Source organism: Pecten maximus, chromosome 8 (assembly GCF_902652985.1).
Source record: "Pecten maximus chromosome 8, xPecMax1.1, whole genome shotgun sequence".
NCBI lineage: Eukaryota > Metazoa > Mollusca > Bivalvia > Pectinida > Pectinidae > Pecten > Pecten maximus.
This window is the reverse complement of record NC_047022.1, coordinates 22,218,883-22,231,927: the sequence shown is the minus strand read 5'-3', so window position 1 is coordinate 22,231,927 and position 13,045 is coordinate 22,218,883. Positions and strand designations below refer to the sequence as shown.

General features: G+C 36.9%; 1 protein-coding gene across 1 annotated transcript in view; it reads left to right on the top strand.

Annotated features, from left to right (window-relative positions):
• The first annotated feature begins 29 nt into the window (after positions 1–29).
• The window catches only part of LOC117332786, a 29,708-nt gene continuing 16,692 nt past the window's right edge, over positions 30–13,045 (top strand). Inside the window, exons 1-6 of the mRNA XM_033891818.1 lie at positions 30–98; positions 3,909–4,047; positions 5,566–5,826; positions 8,975–9,109; positions 9,589–9,718; positions 12,680–12,779. Coding sequence (XP_033747709.1) covers positions 33–98; positions 3,909–4,047; positions 5,566–5,826; positions 8,975–9,109; positions 9,589–9,718; positions 12,680–12,779 — 831 coding nt within the window. The 5' untranslated portion in view covers positions 30–32. The remainder of the gene's footprint in view (positions 99–3,908; positions 4,048–5,565; positions 5,827–8,974; positions 9,110–9,588; positions 9,719–12,679; positions 12,780–13,045) is intronic.

The window sequence follows — 13,045 nt, the reverse complement described above, 5'->3', positions numbered from 1 at the left end:
AACATCTCCTTCACTCCAAGAATGTTTACATCATGGCGGTTCAGCAAACGTATCCCCGATGGTTGATTAACTGTAAACAGGGAATTAGCGATTCAAAGGTAACTATCTAAATGAATACGCAGAATATTAGTTTCTGAAGTTTATTTTGGTTATCGATGCTGACGATTTTAACTTCGTCTTCTACTAACGAGTAAAAAAACATAAACTGCGAGTGCAGTGGTAGAAGGTGCTTTAAAACCGCAATTGCTGCCATTTAGGTTTCGTCTATCAACTACATTTGTACTTAACTAAGTTAAAGCCTATTTAAGCTGTACTGATAGACGAAACATAAGGCATAAATGAGTAATATACTGTAGGTCTATAGCTAACTAAAAGTTGGTGTTGGACTCTATGCATGATTTTGCCTCTATTTCTATTTCAAAATGCAAATATTGAAAAAAAAGTCAATTTTAATGTCATATTTCAGTGTCATACTGATAAAGTGTGTACAAATTTAGGTAAAAATTGGAAGTTTTTCTTCTAAATATTGATTAAGAAAATTTAAGTGTCAACGTGCCTCATATACTTCTACATGTATACTTTAGATCTATGGTGAAAAAAGACTTCATAAGAAATTCGTCCTTTTCACTCTTTTTCTTTTCTTTCTGTCTCTTTTTAATTTTTCTCCCTCTCCCTTTTCTGATATTGTTAAATCTTTAATTTCCTTACCTTGAAAATTGTTTGTCTGAAATGTCTGATAAGTTCGGAGATCCTTAATTAGTTCAAACCCTGGTCTGGCTGTGCATTTTCCACTCCTCTTATAGTAGTGCCATATTCATCCCAAAATAAGCGGATGGTTCTATGAACGCCTACATTTTGAAATAACACCCTACTGACTATGTTTGTACAGTAATTATAGTCTGTTCTGGTGAAATCACTTAATTTTACCTGTGTTTTTCTTGTGTATGTTACCTGTAAATTTCATGGTATTTCTCATCAAAATCAAAGGTCAATTATTTAATGAATATATACTACACAAAAATGCAATATATTAAAATTACTAGTAACTACAATTAACGATAAATTATAATATAATTGTCAATACTTATTTAAACAATTTGATAATGATCAAATTAATAAATATCAATAATTATCAAATAAGTATTTATTAATAATTCGTTGAAATTGATATTGATAATTCATTGAAATTAATATTTATTAATAATTCAATAAAATTGATATTATAAAATATCTTTTAATGATTCGATCAATTTCATCAACTAAAATTGATATCAAATACTTTGCTTTGTTTGTTATTACAAGTTATAATCAAATGGGTTCTTTTTTCTCATTTGAACGCCTCTCTGATACCAATTAAGAAGACTGAAGATAATGATGTTGATAAGTAAAAACTGCTCACTTTTACTGAGATCAGTAAAAATGATGAGCTGTGTTAATATAACCCAGGCTACGGATGGCATGACACTTGATGACACTTGATGAATACCGAAGCTGCATGTATGTATCTATATAAACTTTCAAAATTATCATCATGCAGGACTATCTTTCTACTATTTGCACTCATACCGTTATTACCAACTTTGGCTAATGCTCAGTTAGACTTTAACTTTATTAGGAATAGGTTATGAGGCAATAACTTAGTGTATAATGGTCACACTGCCCCACACTATTCCATCAGATATACACCATTAACATTTCATTTCATTTCAAAATATTTTATTCAATCCAGCATTTGAATTAATTTACATACAATATTTCATAGTAGAGATAGATTTTAGATATAAAATGGATTGGACAACAGGCTAAGCCTATACAGGTCCTTTCCATACTTCCGTTATAAATATTATAACTAATTTCAGTGGTATAGTTGTATTTCTAATTATTTAACGATATAGTAAAATGGAATGCTTATTATCAATTAATGGAGGAAAAGAAAGATCATAGTTGAGAGGAAAGTTTTGCTTATAATAGAGAAGATAATTTATTGAAGAGAAAGTATAACAGAGAAGAGAAAAGGTCAATAATAAATATATATATAAATAAATAAATAAGTAAAAAATGAATAATAGATATAATAGTAAATAATAGAGATGCTGAAAAAAAAAAAACAGAGAGAGAGATGAAAAAGAAGAGAAAAAAAAGAAGAAACCATCACCTATCTTCATACATACATACATACATACATACATACATACATACACATATACACACACACCAATCTCATCCCCATACTCATTCACACACACATACATATACATACACCATTAACATTGGGACAGGCGGACTCCTCACCGTCTTGCCGGGGACCAACATCAAGGGATACTTTTCCATTTCACCCAATGCAACGACGACACTATAGGAGACTGGTTCGCCGCACAGCTGTATTGCCACTTGTACCACTACACCACATAGAAGACGTAAGAGGACATCCAGGATGCTGACGTCGACCTACACATTGATGTTACACCATTCACAGACTACGTTGTTGGCCAGTGGATAGAGGGAGACAGTTGGGAACCTCAACGACAACGACAGACCAAGGACGACCAACCACTTAGAAGCCTGGCACGGGAAACTCAGGAAAGATTGTACACCATACACATCCGAGCATCTTCACCATTTTACGGACATTCAAGGACAAGGACATACAGGCTACAGATGAATTGACTAGACTTCAATGTCGTGCTGGACCCCGACCCAGGAAATACAGAAACATTGACACTCGCCTTGTCCTTCAGAAACAGAGACTGGAGAAACAAACTATTGATATCATATCCTAAACCGACGCAGCTTCCAATTTATTCACTTAGGTTGTACTGATGTAACATGGACATTGCTTTATCATGTATGTATCGAAGACGTTGTCAACAACATGCGATTTCCGTGCACATCTCCTCTCGACAAGGAAAATTTGCCATTGGTACAATGAGTTTTGCATTTATATCTTAATGTATTTTACTACACTGTGATAATATATTTGTAGATTTGTTCCAACTGAGTACATGTTTACATGTATTTGCATACCTGTTACAGTTTTCTGTGTATATTCATTGATTTCAATTTTGTCCGCTGTGTATCATTATATTATATAAACATAATGTAAGATTCTAATAGTGTTATTCCTATCAAAATATATGATATTATATTAACATGTAATATTCTATGATTATAATAGTCCAAAACTGTGTAACTTTAAATTAGCATACATGTACATGTCTAGTGCTCTATATATAATTAAGATTCTAATGGTGTTATTACTATCAAAATGTGTAAATTTACATTAACGTATATAATTGTAGTTCTCAATATATAATAAAGATTCTGATAATGTTGTTTTCAAAATATGAAAAGATATACATTGTATATATTACCTTGCAGAATTCTAATGCTCTTACTTTTTGTATAACTTATCCACATCAATGTGATTGATACTATGCTATAGAATTGTTAAAATTTATATGCTAGTGTCTTGGTTTCTTTAGTTGTCAAGTGATTTCTCTGGTAAATACAGAACATATATGAAACAGACTATAATTACCCTCCCTTTGATGTCTCTGCCTATTGTTCTAAATATGCAGGCGTTCGGGGAACACACCATAGGCTTCCTTCTCTATCATAAAAGTTCAGTACCATATTTATCCTTTAATATGCTCCGTTATATAAGAGTTTGTCATATTCAATCCTTTAAAATGCTCCGTTATATAAGAGTTTGTTATATTCAATGTAAATTACACAATAATGATACACCACTCATGATCAGTTTAATTAATTCAACCATTGCATTTTAAAAACAACAAAGAATACCTTAGTCCCTAAGGAGCTTATAAAAGCACATTCATAGCAATGACATGACATTATTTATCTTGTAAAATGATAGTGAGTTACATGTACAATATCAATTCTTGCAGGAATGGAACACATTTTTAGGAGAGTTACATGAGGCCATCCAACAACAGCTGACAGAAAGTCATGTCCAGTATTTCACAGACTTGTCTGAGGCTGAGAAGGAGCTGTTTATGGAAAGGGCCACTGCTGCTATTGAAGGAGGTAATGTCTGATAGTAACAATAAATCTTGTCAGGGCTCAAAGTGACGCCTATTTTAGTGGCCATAGCGCCTTAAATTCACCATTGGTGATCAGTTATTGACCTATAAGGCACCTGCTTGGCCACTTTAAAAACATGTGTAAATTTGCAATTTCGTTTATCTTTCAAAGGTTGCTGTCAATGCTAAAATGACTTTCAAAATCGAAAAAGTTACAGAGAGATGTTAAACTGATCTAGAGAATTAAGATTTTTTTTTAACTTAAGACAACTAGGCCAGGCGACTAACTTTTCCAATTGGCGCCTAGATTTTATGACTTGGTAGCCAAATAGGCCACCTGGTAAAAATATCCACTTTGAGCCCTGCTTGTCATCCTGATAATCTAGTAGTTATCATTTTCTTTAAAAATTATTTTCTGTCTCTTCTTTTATCAAGACTTGGATCAGTGATTGTATCAGTCCAGTTTCTATATAAATGAAAATAGAGAGAAAAACAAACACTTACAGAAAATTGAAATTTAGGGCGAGACTAAGGTGTTCCTTTTCTGGTGGCAGCATCAATATTTCATATGAAAATTTCATTTCCCTCATATCTGTTGCTCAAAAAGACCTTTTTTAACAACACTTTAAAATACACAATCTAATTCAACTGAAAGATTTGGCAGATTTGAAGAATACATACTGAAAAGTATGGCTTGCAGTTTGTACATTCCGCTAACCCTATACTGACCCTATATTTTTGTGCCTACCTGAAGTTTGGTCATTTTCAAGGAAGGACTGAATGAAGTCAAGATTCCTTGTTTTCTTGTCTATATACTGTATAACCTTTGTAAAACTACTCCTGATATTGAAAAATAAAAAGTTCCTACCTACCCTATTTTTTTGTGTCGCCTAAAAAAGGTGACAAATAGGTATCACTATCTCGACATCGGCGGTGACGGCCGCACAATGGTTTCCGTGCGATAACTGGAGTTTCCTTGGGCCAATCAAACTCAAACTTTGTATAGTGCTTCTTTACCAAAAGTGCTTGCTTAGGATTGCTTTTTTGCATGAAACTTGTTTTGATTTGCCAAGCAGATCAGTTTGATTGCAGCACAGGCGACACATCTACTTCTGTGGAATTTTTGTTCTCATATTTTAGTGAAAATACATGCATTGTTTTTAGGCTTCAATAACCATACTGATAAGCAGTATTGTACATTTAATTACTTTACTTATAGTTCCTGTTTTAACAGTTTTTCTTTCACAAACATATTTCCATAAGACACCACTTTTAAAAGAGTTTATTGACTTCTGCAAGGAGTTCATCCTTCATCTGCAAGCATATTTAATTTTCTATTTTAAGGAGGCATATATTTTACTTTCAGATATATACCAAAAAAAAATCCAACTTCCATTTCATGACCTGTATCTAACATTTGAATCGTCGGTGTTCTGCAAATACAAAGATTTACTTTAAAAAATGTATAGGTTTAAAAAATATTAAATGTAAATGATTTCTAGAGGCAGATTTTCTGTTGTAGGTGGAATATTCACAAATCTGTCTAAGAAAGTCTCAGTTCTCCTGGACCAACACCTTAACGAGGAAGTTTCCCGCCAATTATTGGAGGATGCCCCTGTTGGAACGAAGTCTGACCTTATTATAGAGAATGCAGAGGAGGGCTCACTCAGCATGCTGAAGAAATGGCCAGACATGAAAAATAAGCTCAATATTTGTCTAAATCAAGCACTCCCTGTGCCTCTGAGACAGGTCGCCTGGAGACTGTATCTCACAAACAACAAAGGTAGGCTTCCCTCAACCTGATGTGATTTCTGACCTACCGTGTATATATTTGGGTCCAATTTAGGCATATATCCAAATGATGTACTTTATTCATATTTACCAACAATGCCATAAGAATTCCCTAAAAAGTTCAATCTGCAGGGGATGGGGGTATATAGCTTAGGGACCATGCAAAACTTAACTAGCTTAATGTCATGAATTGGGCTTATAACGGAATATCTCCCAGCCAACACTGAACTCCTGGCTCATATTCAGTGGGTAGGACTGTAACAGAACATCTTCCAGCCAACACTGAACTCGTGGCTCATATTCAGTGGGTAGGACTGTAACGGAACATCTCCCAGCCAACTCTGAACTCCTGGCTCATATTCAGTGGGTAGGACTGTAACAGAACATCTCCCAGCCAACACTGAACTCCTGACTCATATTCAGTGGGTAGGACTGTAACGGAACATCTCCCAGCCAACACTGAACTCCTGGCTCATATTCAGTGGGTAGGAGTGTAACGGAACATCTCCCAGCCAACACTGAACTCCTGGCTCATATTCAGTGGGTAGGACTGTAACAGAACATCCCCCAGCCAACACTGAACTCCTGGCTCATATTCAGTGGGAAGGACTGTAACAGAACATCTCCCAGCCAACACTGAACTCCTGGCTCATATTCAGTGGGTAGGACTGTAACAGAACATCTCCCAGCCAACACTGAACTCCTGGCTCATATTCAGTGGGTAGGCCTGTAACAGAACATCTCCCAGCCAACACTGAACTCCTGGCTCATATTCAGTGGGTAGGACTGTAACGGAACATCTCCCAGCCAACACTGAACTCCTGGCTCATATTCAGTGGGTAGGACTGTAACAGAACATCTCCCAGCCAACACTGAACTCCTGGCTCATATTCAGTGGGTAGGCCTGTAACAGAACATCTCCCAGCCAACACTGAACTCCTGGCTCATATTCAGTGGGTAGGACTGTAACAGAACATCTCCCAGCCAACACTGAACTCCTGGCTTATATTCAGTGGGTAGGCTTGTAACAGAACATCTCCCAGCCAACACTGAACTCCTGACTCATATTCAGTGGGTAGGACTGTAACAGAACAACTCCCAGCCAACACTGAACTCCTGCCTCATATTCAGTGGGTAGGACTGTAACATCTCCCAGCCAGCACTGAACTCCTGGCTCATATTTAGTGGGTAGGACTGTAATAGAACATCTACTAGCCAACACTGAAATCCTGGCTCATATTCAGTGGGTAGGACTGTAACAGAACATCTCCCAGCCAACACTGAACTCCTGGCTCATATTCAGTGGGTAGGACTGTAACGGAACATCTCCCAGCCAACACTGAACTGCTGGCTCATATTCAGTGGGTAGGCCTGTAACAGAACATCTCCTAGCCAACACTGAACTCCTGGCTCATATTCAGTGGGTAGGACTGTAACAGAACATCTCCCAGCCAACACTGAACTCCTGGCTCATATTCAGTGGGTAGGCCTGTAACAGAACATCTCCTAGCCAACACTGAACTCCTGGCTCATATTCAGTGGGTAGGACTGTAACAGAACATCTCCCAGCCAACACTGAACTCCTGGCTCATATTCAGTGGGTAGGACTGTAACGGAACATCTCCCAGCCAACACTGAACTCCTGGCTCATATTCAATGGGTAGGACTGTAACAGAACATCTCCCAGCCAACACTGAACTCCTGGCTCGTATTCAGTGGGTAGGACTGTAACAGAACATCTCCCAGCCAACACTGAACTCCTGGCTCTTATTCAGTGGGTAGGACTGTAACAGAACACCTCCCAGCCAACACTGAACTCCTGGCTCATATTCAGTGGGTAGGACTGTAACAGAACATCTCCCAGCCAACACTGAACTCCTGGCTCATATTCAGTGGGTAGGCCTGTAACAGAACATCTCCCAGCCAACACTGAACTCCTGGCTCATATTCAGTGGGTAGGACTGTAACAGAACATCTCCCAGCCAACACTGAACTCCTGGCTCATATTCAGTGGGAAGGACTGTAACAGAACATCTCCCAGCCAACACTGAACTCCTGGCTCATATTCAGTGGGTAGGACTGTAATAGAACATCTCCCAGCCAACACTGAACTCCTGGCTCATATTCAGTGGGTAGGACTGTAACAGAACATCTCCCAGCCAACACTGAACTCCTGGCTCATATTCAGTGGGTAGGACTGTAACAGAACATCTCCCAGCCAACACTGAACTCCTGGCTCATATTCAGTGGGTAGGACTGTAACAGAACATCTCCCAGCCAACACTGAACTCCTGGCTCATATTCAGTGGGTAGGACTGTAACAGAACATCTCACAGCCAACACTGAACTCCTGGCTCATATTCAGTGGGCCTTCTTACTACAGAATAATGACACTGTGTTTGTTGGTACAAGGTAATTCTACTCAACAGTAATACCATAAGTTAGCTGATTGTTTGATAAATTTCCATCCTTCTCTAAACGAGACATCTCATACTTCACTGTTTGACCTCTTATGGCATGAATTCCTCACTGTTAAGTACATTCAATGTATCCTACATCTCTAAGATTGGATGTATGCAGGGCTTTTTCTCAGTGGTTTGGGAAAGGGCCTTTTTGACTCATTTTGGGAAGAAAATTGGTGAATTGGGAAAGATTTTTTCAGGAGTTAACTGCAAATTTTGGGAATTGGGCTTAAATATGAAATAGTTTTAATTGGGAATGGGGCCCATTAACGGCCCCAAAAAGCCCCCAGAAAAAGGCCTGGTATGTATTACATGTAATGCTTATTCAGGAATTTCCTGAAACTTTACAATCTGATTAAAACCAAATCTTTAATTCCAACAGAGTATTAAAGTGAAACTAAAAATATGGAAGCTTCATATCATGAACTTTATAAATATCTTTTCGTTGATTTCTATATTCAGTATCCAACAAATTGTCATATTAATTTAAAAAAGTTAGAAAACACAATCTGATTAAGACTAAATCTGTAATTCCACTCTGATGTTTCAACAGAGTATTGGACTGAAATAAAAAATTTGGTTTATCAGATTGGACGCTTCATATTATGAACTTTTATAATTATTTTGTTGATTTGCTATGTTCAGTATGCAACAAATTTTCATATCTATTTTAAATAGTTAGAAAACAGTATGTGGACCAACTTAATACCAACCCCAGGGCAGCCATCTCCCCATACGACCTTGAGATCAGTCAGAAGTGCGAGGCACTCATCAATACAGAGACGACGTTTGTTGACCTCAAAGGAGCTGTGGGTACGTCTTATACGAATAAGTTGGACACTCTGAAAACTACTGACATATACATATGACTTTCTTGTAGAAAATGTTCAAAGTACCTATATGGTAATAGTAAGTACAAAGTACATTAGAATTAGATGAAGATATATGCATTACGTCAGTTGTCTAAGAGAACTATACCTGGTTATGTTGTAATGTCAAAATATTTTTCAACATTTATAGGGCAATGAGAACAAGGTTTACATACATTTAATCATTACATTACTTGTAAACTAAAATGTGAGAAAAACTATCTGGTTGGTAGACCTTTCTGGTAAATTTGAGTTTGTAATTTTGTTTTGCTGAGAGTTTGATGATATTTACCCTGTGGACATCTTCCTTTTGGCAGAGAAACAAAAACTGTACTGTATTTTGTGATAAGAAAAGATTTCCTTTCTTAAGAAACTTATTATGTTATCTTTAATTTGTGTTAATTTCCTGTTTGTTGTTGCCAGGGTCCTTCTATGCCATGAAAGCTGTTTTATCATACTACCATGCCTCTCTGAAGACCAAGAACAGACTACGAGACGTTGATCATCTCCTTGTTGTGCCATTTGTAAAAGTGAATGATTCAAACATGCCAAAGTAGGTACCATATCCCAGCACTAGTAAACTTGACAAAGTAGGTACCATCCCAGCACTAGTAAACTTGACAAAGTAGGTACCATCCCAGCACTAGTAAACTTGACAAAGTAGGTACCATCCCAGCACTAGTAAACTTGACAAAGTAGGTACCATCCCAGCACTAGTAAACTTGACAAAGTAGGTACTATCCCAGCACTAGTAAACTTGACAAAGTAGGTACATCCCAGCACTAGTAAACTTGACAAAGTAGGTACCATCCCAGCACTAGTAAACTTGACAAAGTAGGTAATCTGGTAAACTTGACAAAGTAGGTACCATCCCAGCACTAGTAAACTTGACAAAGTAGGTACCATCCCAGCACTAGTAAACATGACAAAGTAGGTACATCCCAGCACTAGTAAACTTGACAAAGTAGGTACATCCCAGCACTAGTAAACATGCCAAAGTAGGTACCATCCCAGCACTAGTAAACTTGACAAAGTAGGTACATCCCAGCACTAGTAAACTTGACAAAGTAGGTACCATCCCAGCACTAGTAAACTTGACAAAGTAGGTACCATCCCAGCACTAGTAAACTTGACAAAGTAGGTACCATCCCAGCACTAGTAAACTTGACAAAGTAGGTACATCCCAGCACTAGTAAACTTGACAAAGTAGGTACCATCCCAGCACTAGTAAACTTGACAAAGTAGGTACCATCCCAGCACTAGTAAACTTGACAAAGTAGGTACATCCCAGCACTAGTAAACTTGACAAAGTAGGTACCATCCCAGCACTAGTAAACTTGACAAAGTAGGTACCATCCCAGCACTAGTAAACTTGACAAAGTAGGTACATCCCAGCACTAGTAAACTTGCCAAAGTAGGTACCATCCCAGCACTAGTAAACTTGACAAAGTAGGTACCATCCCAGCACTACTAAACTTGACAAAGTAGGTACATCCCAGCACTAGTAAACATGCCAAAGTAGGTACCATCCCAGCACTAGTAAACTTGACAAAGTAGGTACCATCCCAGCACTAGTAAACTTGACAAAGTAGGTACCATCCCAGCACTAGTAAACTTGACAAAGTAGGTAATCTGGTAAACTTGACAAAGTAGGTAATATGGTTAACTTGACAAAATAGAGGTTATCTGGTAAACTTGACAAAGTAGGTAATCTGGTAAACTTGACAAAGTAGGTAATATGGTTAACTTGACAAAGTAGGTAATCTGGTAAACTTGACAACATAGGTAATCTGGTAACCTTGACAAAGTATCTAATCTGGTAAACTTGACAAAGTAGGTAATCTGGTAACCTTGACAAAGTATCTAATCTGGTAAACTTGACAAAGTAGGTAATCTGGTAAACTTGACAAAGTATTTAATCTGGTAAACTTGACAAAGTAAGTAATTTGGTAAACTTGACAACATAGGTAATCTGGTAACCTTGACAAAGTATCTAATCTGGTAAACTTGACAAAGTAGGTAATCTGGTAAACTTGACAAAGTAGGTAATCTGGTAAACTTGACAAAGTAGAGGTAATCTGGTTAACTTGACAAAGTAGGTAATCTGGTTAACTTGACAAAGTAGGTAATCTGGTAAACTTGACAAAGTAGGTAAACTTGACAAAGTAGAGGTAATCTGGTAAACTTGATAAAGTAGGTAATCTGGTAAACTTGACAAAGTAGGTAATCTGGTAAACTTGACAAAGTAGGTAATCTGATAAACTTGACAAAGTAGGTAATCTGGTAAACTTGACAAAGTAGGTAATCTGGTAAACTTGACAAAGTAGAGGTAATCTGGTAAACTTGACAAAGTAGGTAATCTGGTAAACTTGACAAAGTAGGTAATCTGGTAAACTTGACAAAGTAGAGGTAATCTGGTAAACTTGACAAAGTAGGTAATCTGGTAAACTTGACAAAGTGTTAGGTACTCTGGTTCCCCTAGCTTTGGTCCCTAGTTGTGCCAATTCAATTAAGAATTTTGATTAGAAAAGCAAACTGGCCAACAGGTGGCTATCTTTGATTTTGAGAATTGAAGTTTTTTATCTTTATTTCTTGAAATGTACTAGAGGGATAATTCTCAAATGTAATGTGTAGGTTTCCTTGGTCCCTAGTTGTGCAAATTTATTTAAGATTTTTAGTCAAAAAACAAAAATGGCTAGCAGGCAGCCATCTTGGATTTTGAGAATTGAAGTTTGTTATCACTATTTCTTGAAAAGTGATGGAGAGATATTCCTCAAACTTCATTTGTCGGTTCCCATGGTCCCTGGTTATGCCAATTTGATTATTTTTTTTTATCAGAAAAACTAAATGCTGACAGGTGGTCATATAGGATTTTTAGTATGGAAGTTTGTTATTGCTATTTCTTGAAAAGATTTTAATAGATATTCCTCAAACTTCATTTGTAGTTTACCCATTGGAACTTAGTTGTGCAAATACAATTTAGATTTTTGATCAGAAAAAGAAAATGGCCAACATTTGCCCATCTTGGATTTTGAGAATTGAAGTTTGTTATCACTTTATTCTTGAAAATAACTGAAGGGATGTTTCTCAGACTTGACATTTAGGTTCCACTTGTTCTTGTTATTAGATTATAAGAGGAAAAGAACAAACAAGGGAAAAGTAGAGAGAAGACCAGTCTGACATAGAACCAATAAAGATCATTCAATGGGATCTCTTGTTCTGCGTTTTAACTTGTGTCAGTAATGCCCAATATATGTATATGTATGTACATGTATATCAAAGATATATATAACGGTACATGTACATTATTTCTTTATTTAAGGATTACCAGGGTTGAAGACCCTGGTTCAACCTCCTGTACAGTGAATGTCCTCAACACAGGAGGGCTTTCATAGTCCACTTGTCTTTCCTTCAGATTTTATACGATCTTGAACATTTCTAGGTCTGAGGATACGTTTGATATAATTATATATTAACTTGTGACAATATGCTTTGTTTTTTTTTTGTGTTACAGACGAGAGCCACCAGCTGGTCGAGTGATTGCTGCACTAGTGGAGCAGTATATATCCTACATGGATTCTAGACCAGGCTTTGTCGTAGACAACGGTTCAGATGTAGGTCGCTGTGATATATGATGAGAGTAGATCTAAAAACCATTAGTATAGTTAATAACTTGTTAGTGAAGGATGAATCTCAGATATGAAGTTCAGAACCCGCCAATTATAAAGTAGATATGATTTTATCAAGATCTTAGATATGTAAGTTTTAAGCTAGAAAGGAAACATCTTGAAGGAACAATGAAAAATTCATGAAATATCATTAAATTGTCATTAAGAAAAAACTAAATCGACTAACCCCCCCCCCCCCCCCCCCCTGAAAA